Source organism: Amphiura filiformis, chromosome 5, assembly GCF_039555335.1.
Source record: "Amphiura filiformis chromosome 5, Afil_fr2py, whole genome shotgun sequence".
NCBI lineage: Eukaryota > Metazoa > Echinodermata > Ophiuroidea > Amphilepidida > Amphiuridae > Amphiura > Amphiura filiformis.
Window position 1 is genome coordinate 51,279,809 of NC_092632.1, and position 24,009 is coordinate 51,303,817.

The following is a 24,009-nucleotide window of genomic DNA, read 5'->3' on the forward strand; positions in this document are numbered from 1 at the left end:
AAAGATAAATCTGACAATTTCAGAACACTTTGCTTTTCACTGAAACCATACAAATGCAATTTGCTTTTCACTGAAATCATATAAATGCATTTCATTGACTTGGAAATATTATATGTACAGAAATGGTACACACAGTATCTACATGCAGACCAGGGGTGGTTAGCTGAAGTCCGCCAGCATATTGTTTATGGCCCCACAAAAAACTGCAAAGAGAGAATTTACTAAAGTTTGCAAGTGCCACACCATGACCAGGTTTTCAAAGTAATATCAGTTCTTATAATTTGCTTGACCTCCCTAATATTAGAGTTCCAAAACATGTGCTCCACTTTCTTTACTTGTCCTTACTTAAATTTTAAATGCCCCTTATCTAACAATATCAAATCTACATCTGTGATCTGTAGACCACACGATTATTATTGATTATTTCTGGCCCGCCACGTTGAAAAGGTTGCCAACCCCTGGTCTTGCCCATTTAATTTACAAAATTCAACATGTTACAATTGATGTCAATTCAATAGGTACATGGTTACATATTCAGGGTGTCATAATAAAATAAAACCCAACTTTGACCCTCTGGCTTTTTTAATATCTTCAATGACCATGATTTTTTATTAAGTAGGTAATGGGTAATGCATCCTGCACAAGGACATAGAAACACAATGGGAAATTATTGCTCCCTGCATAGGGTAACTGATTATAATTTATAGGAAAGAAGGAACAGTTAACCCAAAGTGTTACAATTAACAAAATCCCTGCCGGCGCACAACCCAACTAAAAAAAGCACAGAAATGTGCCGGCACAAGACTCAAACCCACAACCTTCTGTTTACTAGTCGGATGCCCTATCCATTAGTCCTCTAGTTCCCAATATAACTTTTTACATATGCATAAACTGTATTGACTTTGAAAACACTTGCTGAACAAAATGTGTAACAAATTTCATATGTGACTCTTCTGAAATGTATAAAAGACTTGGGAGGATTTCACACATGTGTTTGAGCAATAATCAAAGTGTACCAAAATCAGTACATTTCTTTAACATATCTACTTTAAATACACAATGCAATTTCATTTTTATTTACTGTTTATGAAATACCCCTGAGCTATTAGAGAACAATTCCACCAACTTGACGATATTGTATAGTACACACGATAATATCGTGACCACCTCATGTGATAATTGGTCGAGTGAAGTAACCCAGGAGAGTGAAGCTTGGTTCCAAAGTGAAGATGACTGATGTCACCTCTCTGCAGCATACTTGTCATCACATCATATTTGCCAGCTCCATTTCAAAAATAAGGGTTGCATTTGGTGGGATCCTGTTACAAAATAAAAGTTAAGGAAAACCAATATAACATGTAATTCCATGATACAGGGTGTCTCTGCTAAAACTGTATCATTGAAAACTTTTTAATTACCTAAATCAAACATGCCAAATAATTTATGCAATTTCTCAAGTAAATGCATTTTACAAAAGATTTTACAAAAGTTCTCATTTTCAATCTGTTAATATAATCTGTAACTAAAATACTGACAACAGAGCATGGGGAATGTATGTTCAATATATACTGTTTTCAGTGGCATACCGTGGCCGCTCCTATCCCGGGGGGCTGAAGAATATCACATTTTGCCGCCCCTTCCTCAACAGCCCGAAAAGGTTGACCCAATTTTTTTTCCGGTGGTTTGAAAAGGATTTTAGGCTAGCGCCCTAAAAGCAATGTATAGTACCATTTTTTCACAGTTCTTCAAATTTTTTTGCCCTTTTTTTTTTACTAATTCTTTTTGCCCCTTTTTCTTTTTTGCTGCCCTTCTTCTTCCGCCGCCCTTCGTTTTTTGCCGCCCCTACTTTGACCCGGGGCTGGCGCCCAAAAATATGTGCATGGTTTTACTCATTAAAACTGAGGTAAGATTTTCAAATTGTGACAATTTAAAATCAGAGCACAGGTCAGTTGTCCAAATTCAAAAAGAATATGATGGCTGTTTTATTACTCAACAACAGTAACTAGTTAGTTCGGTTTGGTTCGAGCATTAAAATACCAAAGGTACAAAGTTTCTGATGGTAGAGTTCTTTCAGCGACACCTTGGCAAGGTTGTGTGCATATACACCCTTACATGTTGAATTCATTATTTTAAAGGAAGCCGTTTAACATTGCTGTTTTATTCTGCAGTTGTATTGCTGATATTAAAAGAGAAATCAACTTAACCTAATCAATCTTCTTGTAGTGTTGAGTAGCATTGACTAGCTAACATTCCTAGACAATATTTAGCTTGTTTTCATAGTCGAAAGGGATTCAATCATGTTACACAGTGGTTCATGTTTTATATATCACAAAAGCTACCCTCGTGATATAAATATGCAGATGCATAGTTGCATCATTGTTAATTTGTAAATCCCTAAATCTAACATGTGTGGTGCTTTGAGTGGGTGAAGTAGAGATCAGGGCAAAAATGCTTTTGATTGTTAAAACATCACCCTCTATTGACAGAATAAAACAATACAGATGCCTTATACATGACTTCTACTTCTTGTAATCACAACGATATGATGTCTTCTAGCCTGTTACTTATATTACATAATTGGCATGGAACACATAATTAAGGCACACAATGGACAACTACTACAGAGAAACATTTTATAAATCAAGGATACCCTCCATCTGGATTGCCTTTCCTTCCATATGCCCATTCTGGCTCTATTGTTAACTCCACTTTCTCACCAGAACTCATGGTTAGTAAGGCTTCGTCCCACTGAAACATAACAAAATATGAAAAATATAGGATATCATATTAAAATGTGAAACAGCTTATGTATAATAGACTCACATTCTCCTAAGATGGGAAAATCAACTTGAGTTTAATACCCAGCTTGAATGTGGATTCTTAGTCAGTGGGAGTGATCTAGTTTGTAGCCACACAACCTGATTGGACAATGGCATGATTTAGGGTGTCTATCAAGCCACAACATGCTTGTAGAGGTGCATGTATGTAACAAGTTGTTTGCCTAGACTCAGAGCGTAATACTCACACATGGTTGAAGTATGCAGGACTTAAGATGAGAAGTTGTCAATTTTAGAATATGGGGAGTTTTTATGACAGTAACTTAATTTTTGCTCAATAAAATAGTTTACAGTTGTTGTTACACCCTCTACCGTGATAAACTATGACACGGTACAGGATAGTAAAAACTAAAATTCCTATCCTTTAATTTCTAAATTAGCCTCACTGACAATTACCATTCCAAAGCTGGATGCACTTCAAAATTAGGCTCCGTAGGAATTAACCAATGAACACTGGACTCATATGTGAAGTTCATGTGCCCAACTTTCAATTGAATACCTGAGTGGAAGAAGGGCCCAACTCCAATTTTTTACAAAAATGAGTTAGACCCAGCATTTTATTGCCAGCAGACTGTTCTTCCTTGTGTGTGAAAGATGGGCCAAAATCCACTCTTTAAATAGTCTTCCACATACACTTAATCATTGTTTTCATGGAAGAAAGGCCCAACTCCATGGAGTTAGGCCCTTCTTCCACAAATATTGGGTTAAAGAGGATTTTGTTCATCCATGAAATCTGCTTTTCACTACAATAAACTTTCTTGCTAACATATTACATGCTTCAACTTGTGCAATTAATGGATGATTATCAAATTTCTGTAGCTTTTTATAACACATCTGCTTATGGAACTGGCACTTGCAGTATATTAGTGGAAGAAGGGCCCAACTCCAGCGCGTATTAAGACCTGTACCGTTGCCATGGAAACATCATTTATAATTTCGAATGTATGTACTATTGTATGTTCATGTATTAAAGGTCCACTGAAGATGAAAACATTCTGTTTATAAAACTTTTCCAAATATTAAGTTTTTTCTTAATATCTCAAAAACAGTTTTGATGGAGTTGGGCCCTTCTTCCACTCAGGTATTCAATTGTATTCATTACTTTCTCCAAGTGTATTCAATCATATCTTCAGTCTTAAATGTACTTGAGTTCACTTTATCGTCAGCCAAGGCTAATTCCCAATTGCAACTGGGTATTAAACTTAGGTTGATCTTTCCATCTATGTTGATGTGGGTGTATGGTGATTATAATCATAATGTATACATTTGGGTGTTAAGGGACAGTTTCAGATCTGAAAATATTGCAATTTTGTGGTTGAAAACACAAGTTTATATAGGGACATAATTATGTGACCAGCTCCAACAAAACCTGGAGCAAGTTGCCAGACATGTTTTTGAGTTTTAGGCCTTTAGTTAAAGATGACATTCCCAACTTTGGAATTCTTAATTTCATAGTATTTGACTGTGGGACTAAAGGACCCTACAGACTCTTTAGTGCATGTAGAATATTTGATGTAACATATCTAAGTCAGTGGCGTAGCTGCCGGGGGGCAATTGCCCCCTGTCAAAATTGTCTATTTGGCCCCTCAGACCCTGCGCCTTAGCGCTATTTGGGCCCCGCCCCAGTGAAGGAAAAAAAAAAAAGGGAAAAGGAGAGAGAGAGAAAAAGAGAGGAAGAGAAGGGGAAAAGAGAGGGAGAGATAGGGAGAGGAGGGGAAAAGAGATGGAGAATCCATACGATATGCAATACCATACGATTATTGTCAATAAGCCTGGCAAAATTGTCTATTTGGGCCCCGCCCCCTAGTCGGGAAAAAAAGAAAGAAAGATGGAGAGAGAGGAAAAGATGGGGAAGAGAAGGGAAAGAGAAAGAGGGAATCCATAGGCCTACGATATGTAGGGCCATACGATTATTATCAATATACTCGACAATATACATACGTACTTGTAATGACTTCTTGAAGACAAAGAAATATAAATCTTTTGAAATGCTAATTGCACAAAAGCACCTATAGGAACAGTATATTGACTAAAACAATAAAATGGTCAACCCATAAAGAAAAGTCGTTTCTTGTAGCATGCCCTAACCGAAAATTGTCAGTATCGACACAAAATTGGCCGATTAAGTCATTTACCATTGAGCTATTTCAAACTTGGGGCCGGATTTACGATTAGACCAAATGGGTACCGGGTCCAGGCCCCTAAAATAGCCTAAGGTATGTTCCCCAAAACACCATGTTTTGGACCGAAATATGGTAACATTGCTAAATTTTGCTTGCTTCGCGCGCACTGGCCTTTACGTAAAATTTACCTTCATTTTGGGCTAAAATTGTCTGAAATTGGAAATTTTAAGCAAATATTTAGGAAATTAGCAAGAATTATGGCCAAAATTAATTTCTATTAAGACCAAATTAGTAATAAAAAAGCAAATGTTTCTCAGTAATAACCAGGTTTACCATTTTCTCTCTTGGGCCACTGTATTGCCAAATGTAAGCGTATTTACCTTTGTTTTTATATTTTTCTTTGACATATTTGAAAGTGTACTTTTCTTTGAAAGTACACTTTCTTTTCGGTGGGGGTGCGTCGCACCACTCGCACTTACCCCCATTTTCGTTTGGTGGATTTGGGCCCCCGCCCCATACAGGCTTGCCCCCCCCTGGAAAAAATCCCAGCTACGCCACTGATCTAAGTTATTTAATCTAATCCCATTCTATTTCTAGTAATGTTAAGTTCTAACTAATATTTAATGACGTAAAATCGGACTTTCAAATCTTTGAAAGTATAAATTTATTAAAAAGAGGTTTATTTAATCAGGAAATAACAGTTGAACTATGGCAATCCCTATTCAATCCTGTGTACGGCAGGAAACTAATTGGCCCATTACTCAGAATAGGAATTTGGCAAAAATATCAAGGTATCGAGAGTACGGTGGCCGAGCGGAACGGGCTACGACTCATAATCACAAGGTTGCGGGTTCGAGCCCCGGCGACGCCATCGTGTTGTGCCCTTGAGTAAGGCACTTTATCTCGATTACTCCTCTCCACCCAGGTGTGAAATGGGGAGCTGTTATGAATACTGTCCATTGAGCGCCGCCTAAAGGTATGAGCATGCCTTGGGCATTGTATGGCAGCTGACATATTCTAATGACGGCGGAATAAATGTAAAGCGCTTTGGTACATGTTCACATGTGAAAGGCGCTGTATAAATACCAACATTTATTTTTATCATTTACACAATTATCCATATCTTGAAAAGTATTGATGCTATTTATAATTTTGGTATAATTTTAAAGCTTATTGTCTGGTGCTTACATTTTTATTCAAATCATATGTCAAAAATGAGACTTGTTCCTGGTTTTGTCAGAGCGGGTCACATATTCAGGAAAGAAAATAAGTACATACATACATCCAACAACAAGTTTATAATATTGGGTACTGATCAAAGAAAACATTAATGATATTAGAGTCTTACCCTCTGATAACTTTGCCCAATCCAACTTTAAACCTTAATGGTTGCGCTGACTTAGCTTTACGTCCTGCAAAAAATTAAGGAAGGAATTATAAACATGTTATTTTTATGCAATTCTACGATCTACATAAACACACACATAAATCTGAAATTGTAATTTCAGGAACTCTCTTTTCCTGAGCATCTCTTTTTCCTTGGCACTCTCCCCTGAATTAACTTATTGGCTGATATTTGGTGAACTTTTGAAAACTGCTGTTCAAAAGGACCATAAAATTTCTTACCCTCTCTTACACACCCTCTGCAGTCTGCAGTACATTAGGTTGAATAGAGTAATCTCCTAAAGGTTACATGTACTCCTGGGTGGGGTGAGGCATACTTTTGATATGATCTTTTTTGATATATTTTGTGACCATAATGTACAGTGCACTAATATAGATGCAAATATGTTTGTTGGCTTATTTCTACAGTTTCTGCTTTGTTGGCTTATTTCTACAGTTTCTGGCAGAGAAGAACGGCAGTTGTTTACATTTTGAAAGCGTGCAGAGTGTTTACACGAAAGTGGGGTTTTGATTGACTGATTCAATCGTCTGACAATCATAACAACAACGATAATCTGATTGGCCGATTACTTGTCAAAGCGTTGGACGACACAGAGCAGCGTTCTTGAAAGAAAGACAAAGCTCAGTGTATGTCACTCATTAATTGGGCGCTCGCGTCAATCAGAGCAAGGGACTGCCATTCTTCTCCGAAACCAAGTGTTCTGCCAAATCCCCCTGGCAATGATGAAGTCCCAATTCATATCATGGTTTTCGTCAACCTACCTGTGACTACGTTAGAATCAAACACCGTTCCATCCTGCAGTTTGCCTGTATACCACACTGCTACCGTGTCCCCCTTCCTAGGAATGTTGTTCTTATCACCTTTCTTTAACACTTTCATGTGGTATTTAGGTGGCTCTGCTTTCTGCAATAGAGCATGAAACAATGGGTAAACATTTACAATTTCAATTTCTTCCCTCTGATATAACATGGATTAAGTACAATATGCAAATTTATTGGTTGAGCTACATGTATGACCTTTGAGGTTTAAAATATTGGGCAAGATGAAGTCATCAAGCACAATAATTATTTTCATAGCCGCTAGACCATGGCCAGAAATAGTAACATGAGTAGGTTTATTTCCCTTTAAGGCATGGATAGTCTTGCAAATATGGGTTACCTTTCCCTATGTCGTCCAATATGACATGCATTAGTACGACTATAACTGGTATCTACATGTACTGGTCAGTTTGTACTCTCATTTCCACATCTGTTTTTTCAAAGTGTTGCTTTACAATGTAAGTCTAATAAATGAAAATTGCAGATCTAGTACAAATATACAAAGTTGTGCTTAAGGGGTACTACACCCTGCCCAATTTTGTGCCTATTTTTGTATTTTTCTCAAAAATTATAGCACATTGGTGACAAGTAAGATATGTATATTATTGGGGCAAGGACTACAACTACTGTACTGAAAATTCAGCAACTCAAAGCAAGTAGCAAGTAGTTATCAAATATTGGTTTTCCCTCATTTTTGTCTGTAACTCAACAACTGTTGTCTGTGCTGAAACAAAATTTCCAGTGTAGTAGTTGTAGTCCTTGCCCTATAATATACATACCGTATTTCAGTCAAATAGTCGCCCCCCCCTCAAATAAACGCCCCCACCACTTTTTTTCAACCAAGATGTTTCAAAAATTCCAATATTCCCATGCTATCTTGTGTAGTAAGCTTACCAAGTTGCTCACATGGTCACGAATAGCAGCAATAAATGGCGAAAATCTGCATCGGAACACCGGAAGTGAACCAAAAGTCAGCGTCAAAAGTTCATAGTTCGTCATTTTAGCGTGACTTTTAAGCTTACCTAATGATTTTAACGGGAATTGTCATGCTAAAAATGACCTCAAATAACCCCCCCCCTTGGGAAAATGTAACGCCCCTGGGGGCGTTTATTTGACTAAATACGGTATCTTACTTGTCCCCAATGCACTATATTTTTTGAGAAAAATGCAAAATGGGCACAAAATTGGACAGGGGTGTAGTACCCTTAAAGGGATATTTTGATATTTTATGGTGTTTCAATAGATACCGGAAGAAACCCTGTTTCCAAAATTTCAGTTGATTCAACATGAGTTTAATTACATGTAAATTACAATGCCCCATAGGCCACAGTGCTGTAATTTCTGTCTGTCGACAGACAAAAAATTTGCCAATTAGACGACGCCTTTGTCAAGAAACCGAACCTGTAGTGTAATGCATACAATCATTGTGTACATGTAGTGCAAGATTTCTGCTAGTTTTTTGGAGTAAGTTGGGGGATGAGGACGAATCTAACCCACCTCTTCCGCCTTTTTAGCATCACCTGATACTGTCATCTTCTCTGTTGCCTTGGTAACTGTTTGTACATCATCTTCCTCTTCTTCACCTTCAACTTTAAAAGCCTGCCATAAAGAAAAATCAAGTCGGTATATATTAAGAGTTCCGATGCAAAAACCGGTATCCACTTTTCTTGACTTGAAATAGGGGAAAATATAATTTGTCAAATATTGGATTTTTAAAAGTAGGGAGTCAATTAAAAGGGTCATTGGATATATCAAAATTAAAACAAAGAAGGAAAACAAAACATATAGACTATGGGACATGGGCATTTATCTTTCACTTCCGTAGTCCACTCTTGGGCAGAACATAAAAACATAACAAATCAAGAGTAAATATATGTCTGAATTAATATCCAAAAAGTTCCCACGTTTTACTTTACTCATTTAGGAGTTATTTGGGGTTAAAATGTGTTTTTAAATGATTTTTTCCCATTTTTGCCCAAAATGTCAAATATTAAAATAGCTGTAACTTTAAAAATAAATTGAGTAGAAATTTCATTTCTATTGTAGATGTTACATGTCATATGGATTTCCAACACTGGTGAATAAAAATGTCATAGCACAACTCTAAAATATAAAAAAATGGCAAAAACCATATTTTTGTGCTATTTTGGCCATTTTTGACCTAAAAATTTAATTTTTGCATGGGAAAAAAAAATAAATATATATTTTCTTGATTTAAAAAATATGTCATTATATCAACCTAGTTATTCTGAACAAAAAAAGTTAATGATGGTGAATGTCTGTGACCTATAGTTTTTGATCTATGGCCCTTTCAAATTCACATATATATGGACTAAAATAGCATGTTTTTGTCAATTTTTCCAATATTAGGCTGAAAATGGTACTTTTTTGTAATTTTAACAAAATTTTCAGTGCTTGGAAAGTGGGAACTTCACATATATTATGGATATATTATAGTACTTTCATTTTAAGCTAGTTGTAGATCCACTGGTAGCTCGGTTTCCATGGCAGAAGCAATTATATCATCAATTTTACTACTTTCAATGCAGCAAAATCATTTTAGTCATCATTTTACTGCATTGAAAGTACATAAAATTGCTGCTACCATGGTAGTGGGCATACTAGTGGATCTTGAAATAGCTTAACATTAAAGTACAATTACATGTTCATATTATTAAGTGAAGTTCCCACTTTCCAAAAACTAACAAGTTGGTTAAAATGGTCATAAAAGACCATTTTTGGCGTAATATTGGAAATATTGAACAAAAACATGCTATTTTAGTCCATATGTTTACATCCATATCAAAACGATGCACTTGTCGGCTGCTACATGTGTCTCATTTCACATAATAACTAGGAATAAATACCAAACTCATCTCAAGTGGAGGTCACTTCAAATCATCCCCAAGTCCCATGGTTTAGGAATATGTTCTCTGTATTCCTAAATCAAGTGACTTCGATATGATTTGAAGTGATCTCCACTTGAGATGAGTCTTGTATTTATTCCTAGCTATTATGTAAAATGAGACACATGTAGCAGCCGACAAGTGCATCGTTTTGATATGGATGTACACATATATGAATTTGAAAGGGCCATAGATCAAAAACTATAGGTCACAGACATTCACCATCATTAACTTTTTTGTTCAGAATAACTAGGTTGACATTATGACATATTTTTTAAATCAATAAAATTTATATTTATTTTTTTCCCCATGCAAAAATTACATTTTAGCTCAAAAATGGCGAAATAGCACAAAAATATGGTTTTTGCCATTTTTAAATATTTTAGAGTTGTGCTGTGACATTTTTATTCACCAGTGTTAGACATCCATGTAATATGTAACATCTACAATAGAAATGAAATTTCTACTCAATTTATTTTGAAAGTTACAGCTATTTTAATATTTTACATTTTTGGGCAAAAATGGAAAAAAACACGAAAAACACATTTTTAACCCCAAATAACTCCTAAATTACACAGTAACGTGCAACTTTTGAAAGTGGGAAATGTTATATTATTGATCAGTGATATAATAGCTATATTTTCATGTATAAACCATCCTCTACCCAGAAAGGGAGAACGAAAACTACTTTCTGAAGCACTTAGCAAGCCTTGTCCCATGGTCTAATAACAAAACAGAATCAAAGCAAAATTGATTTCAAGAGGCTAATTGTAGTAGCTACCATGTTGAATGTTCCTATGTTAATCATGTTAATTATTAGTTCTTAAATTATATAGATTAACAAAAGTAAAACAAATTAAGACATTCATGTATGACTCACCTTAGTTGCAAATAATTCTTCATATGATCAATCAAGTGGTCCTTTTTGGCAGTTTTCGTTACATTCTTCAGCTGGCCTTGAAGTTTATGAGCCTTTAAGAACTGCAGGGAATATTAAAATATTAAAAACATAACAAATTGCTTTATCAGGATGAGCCTTGAAATTAAGAATTTTGTGAGATGTAAATTGGAAACATACATGTACATGTATGAGATGCAAGTTTTAAGTGCAGGTTTAGAAGTGGTAGAGGTTGCTTTTTTTTATGTCAAGCATATCTAGAGATAATGCTGACAAAACTTCGGCCAGGTACAAGTGACCTGGTGAAGGAGGTTGCCGTAGATAGCGGGTTGGGGTATTTTTACAGGACAAACAAACAAGTGTAACCAACAATCGGGCTTATCAAGTTATTAACCTGATCAGTATAACGAAGTCTTTTATCATGGGTCATCTGCCTGCCTTTATTACCATATGAACCAAGCCATGGGGAGAGCGGATAAGATTTGGGTTTTTTTTGTCCTGCGGGGAATTGAACCCACGACCTCTCGCACCAAAGCCAAAGACCTTAACCAGTGTGTCATGCTGCTCCTTTATCACAAATATTGCAAGTCACAAACCATGATTTACCTTTTTGATTACGAGGGTTATTAAAATAATATACTTCGGTTTCAGGCTCTACTTATGATTTTAACAACCATTGTCAGAAACTACATATGCTGATTTTAGTTTATATAACGTACGATATTCTTGCAGGGCTGCTTAATCATTTTGTTAACTTGATGTGGCAGCAGAATAGGTGGAAAAGCTGCATCCCAATTTTGCACCCCGCTTTTAAAGTGAGGTGCAATAGGCATATTTTAAGGTGCAGACTCATTTAAGGGCTGGGGTATGAACGTTTGGACATTATTTATTGTGGGACATTAGAGCACATCAGACATATCGAATTGCATTCTGAATACGAAGAATGTCATTCTGATATCAAATAATTTTGATTTTTGAAATTAGCAATTTAATACACATTTTATGGCAAATCATTAAAATTGATATTTTTGATATTTAACAGTACTTGAAGTAAACTTTATAAATCTGATGATTTATACTTAAAGTGTATGTAGGTGGGATGAAAAGCCGACGATCAATTGAAAATTTTGACCTTTTTCATATTGAAGATATGGATTTTTCCCCAAAACACTTTTTGGGAAAAAATCCATATCTTCAATATGAAAGGTCAAAATTTTCAATTGACCGTCGGCTTTTCCTCCTGCTACATACACTTTAAGAATATGTCATTAGATTTATATAATTTACTTCGAGGACTGTATTATATCAAAAATTTGCAAAATATCAAATTTTTATAATTTGTCATAAAATTTGTATTAATATATTGTGATTTTCAAAAATGAAAATTATTTGATATCAGAAAGACATGCTTCAGATTCAGAATGCAATTCGACAGGTCTGAGGTGCTCTCATGTCCCACAAAAAATACTGTCGAAACGCAATAAACGCCATTTTAGATCCCTTAACATCCTGATATTGGTGATAAAAGTTTATTTGTAACTATGAAGATATTATTCGATAACTCTAGCTTCGAATTTGCACACGATACTTACACATTCGATGCTAGAGTGCTTTGCTATCATTTTTCAGTCGGACAGTGGTGCAATTTTTTGCAATGGAGGTTATTTATTCTGTTAATGTTGAAAGTTGTTTTATTTTATTGAGTAAGATTTGTCCACTTTGAACAGTCTTTAAAATTTTTCTAAAGTGTAATTTTAGCAACATTTTTGATCCGGTCACCTGACGTGATCGGTTGTGTTTTCTTTTCAACTTCCATTGTTTTACACGGTGTCATGCTTCAGCGAATCAGACTAGATTTTGAATGTAACTTGATCTCTAGCCTAGAATGTGAAGCAATCGGTGAGCAAATTTCTTGGTTAGACTTATCTAGCAATGAAGCTAGTATTAGGAGTAAGAAAAATTAAAAATGCAGATGTTGTGCTTCAATGATTACGGGTGAATTAAACTGGGACGTACTGGCATGCGCAAAGGGGCCTCAGACCTCCCCACTTTTGTCAGTCAATGTACCCAGTTGGGGGACTTTTGTGAGGACTACCAATTTTTTAGCAGTTGGAGGAATCAAAAGCTATGGCCCAAACTTTGAAAAACTGTGCACACCTAGTACTGCTGGGATGTATGTAGAATAAACATTTAAAAAAGTTTTTTTCCCATTTTCTTAGACATACCTTAGATGCCTTAAAATGGCTATATTATATTATAATTATAGTGTTCTGGCACTGAGCCCTCAAGATGGAATAAGCAATAAATTCCCCACTAAATGTTTGATGGGCCACCACCATAGAGCTGTATATACATTGTATATAAAGCTCTATGGCCACCACAGGAAAAAGGTAAGGGCTACGGAAACTTGTTTTTATTTTTATGAGTACATAATGACTGTTGTAACATACGAGGGTGGGTCAGTATGTGATAGTTTGACCTTTTACCCTACATGTATATATTGAATATTTGGATGGAATTTCTTTTGATCACATAAAGACGGTACCTCTGTCTTTATGTGTAAATGATACCGTATACATGATTACATAATAGCTTTAGCATACAATCAATAGAGTAGGGACACTGCTAAATCATGCAAAAGGGCGGGCCTTTAAAAATTACAACAAAGGCACATGTTTAAGATGTCTGGGGGAAGAATAAACACTACATGTAGGTCCTCAGTTTGCTTTGGTAAAATATGAGCCTTGCCATCAAACTTGGGTGGAAATGGGACGTCTGGGAACTTCAACAACTTTAGGGCTTGAATGGAGGCAACTTACATTATTCTACAAAAATGAAAAAACAGTTATTACAAATGACATTAATTATCTCCAAAATGAAACACGTAGATTAAAATATAATGACTGGTCACGTGTGAGAGCTGGTACTCAGTATGATGATAACTGGTGCAAATCAAACAACAATCTGCGCATGCATCTAGGTGGGATGACTGATACTGATCAATACAACATGCTGGAAATGCACGAAAATTGCACAATTCCATGCAAATAGGGCCAAAAATATTATAAAATGCTACGAAAATTTTAATTTTAATATTCATATGAATTTTTATGGATGATCTCGACCTCAAATGAACAGAAAAGTTTAAAAAATAAATTTCTCATTCAAACGATGGCCTCTCTCTCTGTACCACTACTTTTTGTATAAAAATGTAACAATATTTTTTATATTTTAATAGGGATGACCAATGAACCATCAACTTGATTAGAACACTCCCATAGACATGCAGGGAGCTCAACTGTGCACTGCTTGCACATACATTTCTAAATTGATCTCATTCTTTTATTTTTCAATATTTTTCTGTAAAATTTGGGGAAGTTACTGCCAATTATATTTTGTAACTATCTTGCAAATTACAGCAACATAACTTATTTTGTTTTTCTGTAAGTGCGAGTCAAAATTGGTCCATCGCCACAGTGCGCTTAATTGCCAGTGGCTGAGTTTAGCACTGCTCAAGAATGGCACAAAATATTCAAATCAGTAAGATCAGGTGAAAAACGTAGCCTACTGAGCTGTAATTTGGCAGAGTTGCCAGTAATACCTCTATCATACCCTCTGTAAAAGGTTAAAAATTGAACAAGTAGATCTTGAGTTACAAATTAAATCACCAGCTTCCCTTTGGAATTTTTATATTCCTTTCAAATCATGTTAAGAAGACACCTTTCTGAACATAAATGTGAAGTTTCGTGCTCATTCGATGTATTGTTCACCTGATCTTAACCCTAAACGTTTTCTTATATTTAGGCCTATAACATCTACAACTTGCTGCTGGCTATACCTTGTTTAGGACTTTCAAAAGAAGTACCTGAATGTGCAACCATAACTGTTTCAAAATAGCCCGCGATAGTCATGCAGGTAACTCCGAGGTCAAGCATTGAATTGGTTTGAACAAAGATACTCATAATGTATTGAGTGCTACTTTGGTTTGAATGAGGAATACTACAGGAATACACATGAGCATGATGAGGATAATCTCTATTGTTGTGAATGAGTCAATGACCTTCAAAACTTAAGATTTTGTTTACATACACCTACTAATTGGTCATATTAAACCCAATAACATTGAAATTCTTGGATGTGAAAAAAAAGTTCACCTACTTAGTGCAATTTTGATTTTGTGCCATATCGGCTATCTTGGATGATTTTTGGCAAATGTCCTCTAAATGCATGATTTCAATGCCTTGGTTTGAAAAAATAAGTTATGCCAGTGACTAGTTAAGTGCCATTTCATAAGAAACCCTTTGATACTTTCACAATATGCTTGTTTCATGTTTGCAAATATGTTAAAATAAAGAAATATATAAAGGTAAATATATGCTTATGCCAATTTTGCTCCCAACTGCTATTTTTGGACCTTGTCATTTTATTTCGCTTCAATGACCGGTCAGAATGGGAAACTTTGATAATTCATAATTCAAAAGTTTTGACCGATTTTGACCATTTAACCACCAAAATACTTCTGTTGATTAGTTCTACTCAGAAAACAATCTTTTGTAGCAATAGGGTCAACATGAAATTTTGATGGTTATCCCTAATTTTAATCACGGTTTTAAATATTTGCTACGGATACTCCCGTTTTAATGTTTGGGGATTAGTCAACAGAACTGGCAAAAAAACTTTTCCATGTTTGCTATTGTTGGCAATATCAAAATGTTTATAGAAAGAAAAGCCTTGTTTTTGTCAAAAAATAAAACATATTTGAATGACGCATCTAATCCTAACACCCAAAAATATTCTTACAAAATCTTAAGATGAAAAAATCTGCGCATGCATGAATCCCAGGGTCTCATGATAGCGCAATCACCCTAAGTGTTATATCTTGCACGGAATTGCTGGCGGGCAGCAATAACCCGTGTAGCTACCGGTCCGTGATCGTGTGCTTGGCATGCGAGGGGTCAAAGGTTCGAATCCCGGGGGTGCCAAGTCAAAATTCTTCTTCTCCTTGACTTTTTTGGATTTCTTTGACTTCCGATCCCAAAAAGCAGGGTCCAGTGTTAGGGTTAACTAAGATGTATTTTTCCAGATTAGAGCCTACCCTAACCCTAACACCCACAAATCTTACGATGAAAAAATCTGCGCATGCATGAATCCCAGCTAGGGTCTGCGATGACGCAATCACCCTAAGTGTTATATGCACACGGAATTGCTGGCGGGCAGCAATAACCCGTAGCTACGAAATACCGTCCGTGATCGTGTGCTTGGCATGCAAGGGGTCAAAGGTTCGAATCCCAGGGGTGCCAAGTCAAAAATTCTTCTTCTCCTTGACTTTTTCGGATCTTCTTTGACGTCCGATCCCAAAAAGCAGGGTCCAGTGTTAGGGTTAAAATAAACTAAAACCTTTACAGCCCAACAACCATGGTTTAATGAACTGGAAGTTTGTGTTGTCCCTATTACTGTTCTAAAAGCCTGAAAAGGCAGCATTATTCTCCATATTTTTAATTCCTGAGAAAATATAAAATATATAACAATACCGGTACCTCATTCTAGCCTCTTATTTCCCTTTTAAACATAACGACTCATTTTCAGCCATTGACTCTAGACTATTGATTTTAGGCCTATGCTAATTATGTAATCATGTGTGTGATATATTAATTAGTTTTGTGTTGTTTGAAAGACACCGTACAGTATATACCGTACGTGTAATAATAGTGATCATTGAGAAATGCCATAAAAACAATCCATATATGGCGTCACAAGTCAACTCTTAAATTACGACCCTCGTATATCAGTGTAATTTGACAGAAATTCTGCAAGTGTAGTGCTGGAGCCATTCTCCTGCCATTGGAACTTAAAATTAAATGATATGGAATGACTTTCCTGGATAGGAATGTTGTTCATATCACCAACTGTGGAGGGCGATATTTATGCAGTATCAAGTAAGTTTACACCTAAAGGCCTATTGTAGGTATACTAGGTGAATTCAAATTTGACATCAAATTGCATCGTTTTATATATCAAATTAAAGCCCTTGAGTAAACTAAGCCAAAACTGAAAACCTTTTTTCATAGCACTTTCCGTAGCAAAGTTACATCTTGTCAAAGATTGACTTTCATCAAAAAGATTCAGCTAGCAAAATTCCCCAAAACGGCATTTCGGGGTGTTTCTAGATCTTAGTCTCATGGCGATAGCAGCTTTTTTTAATGGAACTGCTATCAAAATCCTCTAAAATTCCATGTGCGACTTGATTATCACCATAAAAAATCATATATTTGGGTCAAGTGAAGTATAGAAAACATATTTATGTAGGTTTCCTTCACCCACCTATTCTCGAAAAAAATTCAAATTTCTATGTAAATATGCATTGTGTTGGGGCCCCGGTCTCGGCGAATTCGCTGACTAGTAAATGTGTTAACTAAGGTTTGCCTAGGTTACCTACCTATTGACTATTCAGATCAATGAAAAACAATTTTAGCTGAAAATATTAACTTCAAAATTTGATGATCCTGCCTTCCCTGGAATGACTCATCTTATCATCCTTGTTTCCTGGCCTGCAAGAAATCTGTATTCATTCTAACTCTTTTTACATTATATTTTAAAACATGCAGACGATGGCATGCACATGATGATGACACTCCTCATGCCACTGTCTACTAGTACGATTAGACTAGGTACATGAGGTAATTAAGGTAATACTTAGATTAGAACTGTGCTCTGACATGGCTGCCAAACCAATTACAGACGGGTAATTATGCCATTCCGGTTGAAGTTGACTGCAAAAGCCAAGGTCGATTGACGTCATGCATGCATGACCATGGCCATGGTCATGAGCCATGCCCAGCCCAATTGAATGCAGAAAGAATATGCCATCCATGGAAAAAATTTTTTTTGTTTTACTTTTTTAATTGTATGTACATTTTCTTTCTAGCTCAGAAATATCTCACTAGTGTATAGGGTTAGGAGCTCCACACATAAATTCAAACCTGATAATCTCTGCATGTATGTAGGTATTTTTATTTTCAGTTTTGATTACAAAAAAATTAAAGCTTTGCAAAGTAAAAAACGCAAATTGAAAGTGTCATTTTATTGCACGTATGGCATGACAGGGTAGCTTTATTTCTAATCAAACCACTGTCTCTTGAATAAATTATTACCGATTTCTTTCCATGCTCCTGCAAGAAGGCAGCAATTTCTTTCTTGCTCACAGAATCCGACTCCATTTGTTCCTTCGTCCAATTTCTTTCAATTTCCCTCGTGGTCGCCATGATTGTTTACAAGCACTATACACCACCACGTACTGCAGTATATTAATATTAATGAGGTGATGTCACACATTGATTTAGTATGGATTTCACGGGAGAGCCATTCTTTTGTGTGTGTTTTTTTGCGGGGGGAAGGGGGGGGGGCATAAATAGCGGGTCATAGGCCTATATTTTTAAAAATAAAAATTGGGTTCCGTTTACGATCTTGCCCTTGCCAGTGTTTCTTTTATTTTATTTTTTTTTTATTTTACCTCGTTATTTCGGCTTATGGGCAGAAACCTTTTCCCTTACAAGTTACAGTTAGGCCTATTATTAGGGGTGGTGCAATAATTATGTGTACCCCCGGGGTGGTGAATTCTCAAAATGGTCTGCCAAAATCGCTTGTACCCCCCCCTTTGGCCGTGCCAAAAATCTTTGCCCCCCTGTCGACGTGCCAAAAACCTTTGCCCCCCTGACTTTTGGCGTGCCAAAAATCTTTGCCCCCCCTTACACATGCAAGATTTTGGGAACCCAAATTTAAAACCTCAAATTGTCTTATCATATAATGCGAGCGCAGCGAGCAGGAAATTTTGCATATTTGAACGTGTTCCTAACGTTTTCCTATGCCTCTTTAGGGCGTAATATAGAAACGGTGCTCAAAATATCGGTGCCAAAATTGCTTGCCCCCCCTTTCGACCTGCCAAAAATCGCTCGACCCCCCTTTCGACCTGCCAAAAATGCTTGCCCCCCTTTTGGCCTGCCAAAATCTTTGCCCCCCCTATAATTCACCACCCCGGGGGTACACATAATTATTGCACCACCCCTTATAAACAGGTCTATTTCAGCATTTTGAGCAAAGAATAGCAAAATCTGATTCAAATCGTACATTGACGGCTTTAGGTGTGTTGGCTAAAACTAAAAGTCCCAGAAGGCCACTCAAGTATGATAGTGGACATAGGGCCTACACATGCGAGACCAATTTTTTTTTTAAACACCCAAACGAGTTTTACCCTGCCAGCAAATTTAGCCATTAAGAATTTACACCCTAATGAGTTTTTGGCTAGTAAAAATGAAGAAAATGTACCCCTTCTGGACTCATAATTTACCAAAAATTTGAAAAGGTACCCGTAAACAAGTTGTTCAGTTTCAGAAAACTACCCTTATTCTTGAAAATCAGTGTTTTTTAGACCCCTAAATGCGTCACTCGCGCGCGTAACTTGCCTTGCCTTAAAAACACACCCCTTTTTACTTGTTTTTTGGTCACGCAAGCGTACAGACCATTTATGCGAGTGGTCCCCCCGGGCTAAAAGTGCAGTTCCATTCAAATCTTACTCTCTAAATGCCCCCTTTTTGAGTGGAAAATGTTCACTCTAAATGGATTGAAAAAATAGTAGCCTATAGTATAATCTCAAAACAGTGAATATTGCCCGGGGAATATTGACTAAAGAAAATGAACTTTCTTTCATTTTCCAGTGTTTCCTTTCAAAAAGGGTTGTCCTTCGTTCAAGTGGAATTCACTCTTTTACATTTAGTAGCGCACATCATTCCTAAGGGGCTGTGCAATAATTATGAGCCCTGGGGGAGGGTAAAATTGGGGGGGCAAGAAATTTTTGGCGAGACGAAAGGGGGGGCAAGCAATTTTGGCAAGCCGAGAGGGGGGGGCAAGCTATTTTGGCACGCATTCACGGGGCACCTTTTAATAAAATGCTTAAAAAGGCTTAGGAAAACGGTACGGAAACGCTTAAATATGCAAATTTTCCTGTCGCTGCGCTCGCAACATACATCTAGACCATTTAAAGTTTGAATTTGGGATCCCAAAATTTGGCATGTTCAAGGGGGGGCAAAGAATTTTGGCGGGCCGAGAGGGGGGGCAAGCGATTTTGGCGGGCCGAGAGGGGGGGGCAAGCGATTTTTGGCGAGCCGTTCGGAAATTTTACCCCCGGGGGGGCTGATAATTATTGCACAGCCCCTAATAATCTAGGGTGAGTGAGAAATCAAAACTGAAATTCTGACAAAACTATATAGTATATACATAGACCCACACGATGTGCCTTACAGAGATGGGAAATATCTTTCTTTAGCGAATTTTATTAGTTTGAAACGCTAATACCTGAATTCCGAAAAAAGCTCGCGGGCGAAGGAAGGCCTATAAAAATCAAAAATCTTACGCTAAAAGACACAATTGCATGCCTAATTTTAACACCGGGATTTTTTAGTATTTCAGCAGGTCATGTATCAATTAGGTATAGAGCAGTATACCTCAAGTGCTTACCATCCAGAATCACAAGGTGGACTAGAAAGGTTCCACCAAACTTTGGAAAGCATGATTAAGACATACTGTTTAGAATTTCAGAGGGACTGGGATGAGTACACTTGTTGTTTATTGCTGCTAGGGAAGCTGTTCAGGAAACTTTGGGATTTAGTCCTTTTGAGCCAGTGTTTGGACACACAGTACGCTAGACTACCCCGTAGTCCACTTGCCCATTGTGCATACTCGATATTGTATGTGTGCACAATTGATAGATTTTCACATCTGATCAGTCACCCTACTCCCAGTCATCCTACTGTTTGTTAGCTTTCGGGGTTCGCTATCAATAAACTGGTAGATTCCAAAATCAGAATTGTTCAGTATTAAGGGCTGGGGTATGAACGTTTGGACAGTATTTATTTTGGGACATTAGAGCACATCAGACATATCGAATTGCATTCTGAATACGAAGAATGTCAGTCTGATATCAAATAATTTTGATTTTTTGAAATTCGCAATTAAATACACATTTTATGGCAAATCATTAAAAATTGATATTTTTGATATTTAACAGTAGGGCCTACTTGAAGTAAACTTTATAAATCTGATGATTAATACTTAAAGTGTATGTAGGTGGGATGAAAAGCCGACGATCAATTGAAAATTTTGACCTGTCGTATTGAAGATATGGATTTTTTTCCCCAAAACACCCAAAAAAATTAGGTCTTTTTGGGGAAAAAATCCATATCTTCAATATGAAAGGTCAAAATTTTCAATTGACTCTCGGCTTTTCCTTCCTGCCACATACACTTTAAGAATATATCATTAGATTTATATAATTTACTTCGAGGACTGTTATATATCAAAATGTGAAAAATATCAAATTTTTATAATTTGTCATAAAATTTGTATTATATTGTGATTTTCAAAAATGAAAATTATTTGATATCAGAAAGACATGCTTCGTATTCAGAATGCAATTCGATAGGTCTGAGGTGCTCTCATCATGTCCCATAAAAAATACTGTCGAAACGCAATAAACGCTCATTTTAGATCCCTTAAAGTGAGCCGTTATAATTATGCAAGATAATGTTGCATTCAATTACTTTTATTGTCACTAATCGTCTGATATTTTTAACTCTTTATGACCATTTTACTATTGAATACTTTAATTTGAATAAACATCAGTATAATTTTGAGTTCACCGAAATGGGTTCATCATGACTAATAATAACATATTTTTAATAAAATTCGACTATGGCATAGTCTAACAGTACGCGGACCCTTGAAGTTGTTGAAAGAAAAGTGACTCAATGAGAAATCAGATATCAATTTATTGTATTGGATTATGTCTCCAATTTTAAGCATAGGTTTAACAGAGCAACTGATATCGCCAAAGCAAACATGAAACAGGGTCAGGCCAAAATGAAACACTGGTATGATCAACATGCCAGAGAAAGAGTGTTCAAACCAAGTGACAAAGTTTTAGTACTGTTTCCAATTCCAGGACACTCATTACAAGCCAGATATCATGAGATAGAGTTTATAGAGAGATTGTATTATCATGATTATCAAGACTCTGGTAGACGCAAGAGCAGGTCGCATGTTAGCCTATGCCAAGAAATATGCTCAAAGAGGATGTTGAAAGAAGTGACAGTGGCATTTCAAAACCTGTATGTACAGCAAAGCATGCTGATAATGTAGACAAACATGCCGATGTAAACAAACTCGCAATGTAGACAAAAGTAAAAGCTAGTAAAGATGACAATTTTGATGCCAAATTTGACCAGGATAAAGAGCTGGAGCACAAAGAGTATAATGTAAAATTAAACAATTTTGACGTGCTTACTAACTTGACCAAAAGTTAGGTCATCTTTCTCAAGACCAACAAAGTCAAATTGCACATTTTATTCACAAATTTGACAATATATTTCCTAATACGCTATAGAACAAATGCATTTCATGATGTAGATGTTACAGAGTTAATCCATTGAAAATGGAACATCTCAAAAATGAGATCAGTTATATGCTAGACGATGACATCATAGAACCAAGTAGTAGTGACTGGAGTTCACCATATATCCTTGTTCCCAAGCCTGATGGTTCATGCAGATTAGTCGCAGACATGATAGACTATGCCATAGTCTATTTTTGATGTTAATCATGATGAAAGCATTCAGTTGAACTCGAAATTATACTGATATTAATTACATCAAAATACTAGTATAAAATTGTTATGAAAAAGTTTATATAATTATATCATCAGTAAAAGTAAAGTGTACGTAGCCTTATATTATTGAATGCAACATATCATGATGTCATAATTGTATTGGCACTTCAATACTGAACAATTCTGATTTTAGAATCTGCCAGTTTATTAATCGCGAAATTCCAGGTTAAAAGCTAACAAACAGAGGGAGTAGGGTGACTGAAAAGAACAGATGTGAAAATCTATCAATTGTGCACACATTAATTAAATCAGAGTTTTAAGCTTGAATACAATATCCAGAGTATGCACAATGGGCAAGTGGACTACGGGGTAGTCTACAGACATGATAGCTGCAAATTTCATTCAAATACAGACTATCATTGACTATTATCCATTCCAAGAATTGATGGTTGCATAGACAGAATTGGGAATGCATTTTGAAATGGTACTGGCAGGTTCCACTCGCAGACCGTGCCGAAGAGATTTCTGCCTTTTGTACAACATTTGGCCTTTACCAGTACAAAGTTATGCCATTTGGTTTGAAAAACGCACCTGCAACCTTTCAGAGAATGGTGAACCAAATTGTGGCAGACATAGTGGGATGTGAAGCGTATGTAGATGATTTGAGTGTCAAACTTGGGAACAACACATGCATGACATGGGACAACACCATCAATTGTTTAAGAAGCTGTCTGAAGTACAATTGACAGTCAACATGGTCAATCTGGTAAAAAGTGAGTTTTCATAGTGCAGTTATGTCCACGGCAAATTCACCGTGACCTTTCCAGCCATAAACCCGCTTAGTGAAGATTAAACCGAGATATGCAGTACTAAACCATTATAGTAATCGATTGTCCAATACAAATTTATTACCACGTGATAATATTATTATTATTAATCCAATGAGCGATCGAATTGTCCGCTACGGTCGACTAATCCAATCGATAATGACGCTATTGACTTGTACGGGCGGAGCTCCACTGACCGAGTTTTGGTGCATTTGTCAATGGTTTGGTGTCATTTACTCATCAAGGCGGTCCCCCGTTATTATGAAGACTATGCTAATGATTTAAAGATTGACATGTAGAGAATAAACCATACTTGATTGACAGAAAGTACTAAATTTGTACTTATTACGGTTTCGTGACACCCCTCTTCCAAATGCGACCAAGCCAGGGCAGCCCGATGAAGCAAAATATGCATTGGAATAATAACACGGGAGTTTGGATATAGATGGTAGACTAATTCCAATCAGCCGTCTACACTTCGCATGCACTGTGTATGCTTCGTTTGACGACTGAGGGCAGCAGTCTATATAGATGGTAGG

General features: G+C 36.5%; 1 protein-coding gene across 1 annotated transcript; it reads right to left on the bottom strand.

Annotated features, from left to right (window-relative positions):
* Positions 1-1,182: 1,182 nt before the first annotated feature.
* On the bottom strand, positions 1,183-18,273 carry LOC140152260 (peptidyl-prolyl cis-trans isomerase FKBP3-like). Its single transcript, XM_072174565.1, has 7 exons — positions 18,139-18,273; positions 10,970-11,070; positions 8,716-8,782; positions 7,127-7,268; positions 6,307-6,372; positions 2,651-2,747; positions 1,183-1,319 (listed from the first exon to the last, which is right to left on the bottom strand). The coding sequence occupies exons 1-7, from the start codon at positions 18,247-18,249 to the stop codon at positions 1,265-1,267; spliced, it is 639 nt and encodes a 212-aa protein (XP_072030666.1). The 5' UTR covers positions 18,250-18,273; the 3' UTR covers positions 1,183-1,264.
* Between the last annotated feature and the right edge of the window lie 5,736 nt (positions 18,274-24,009).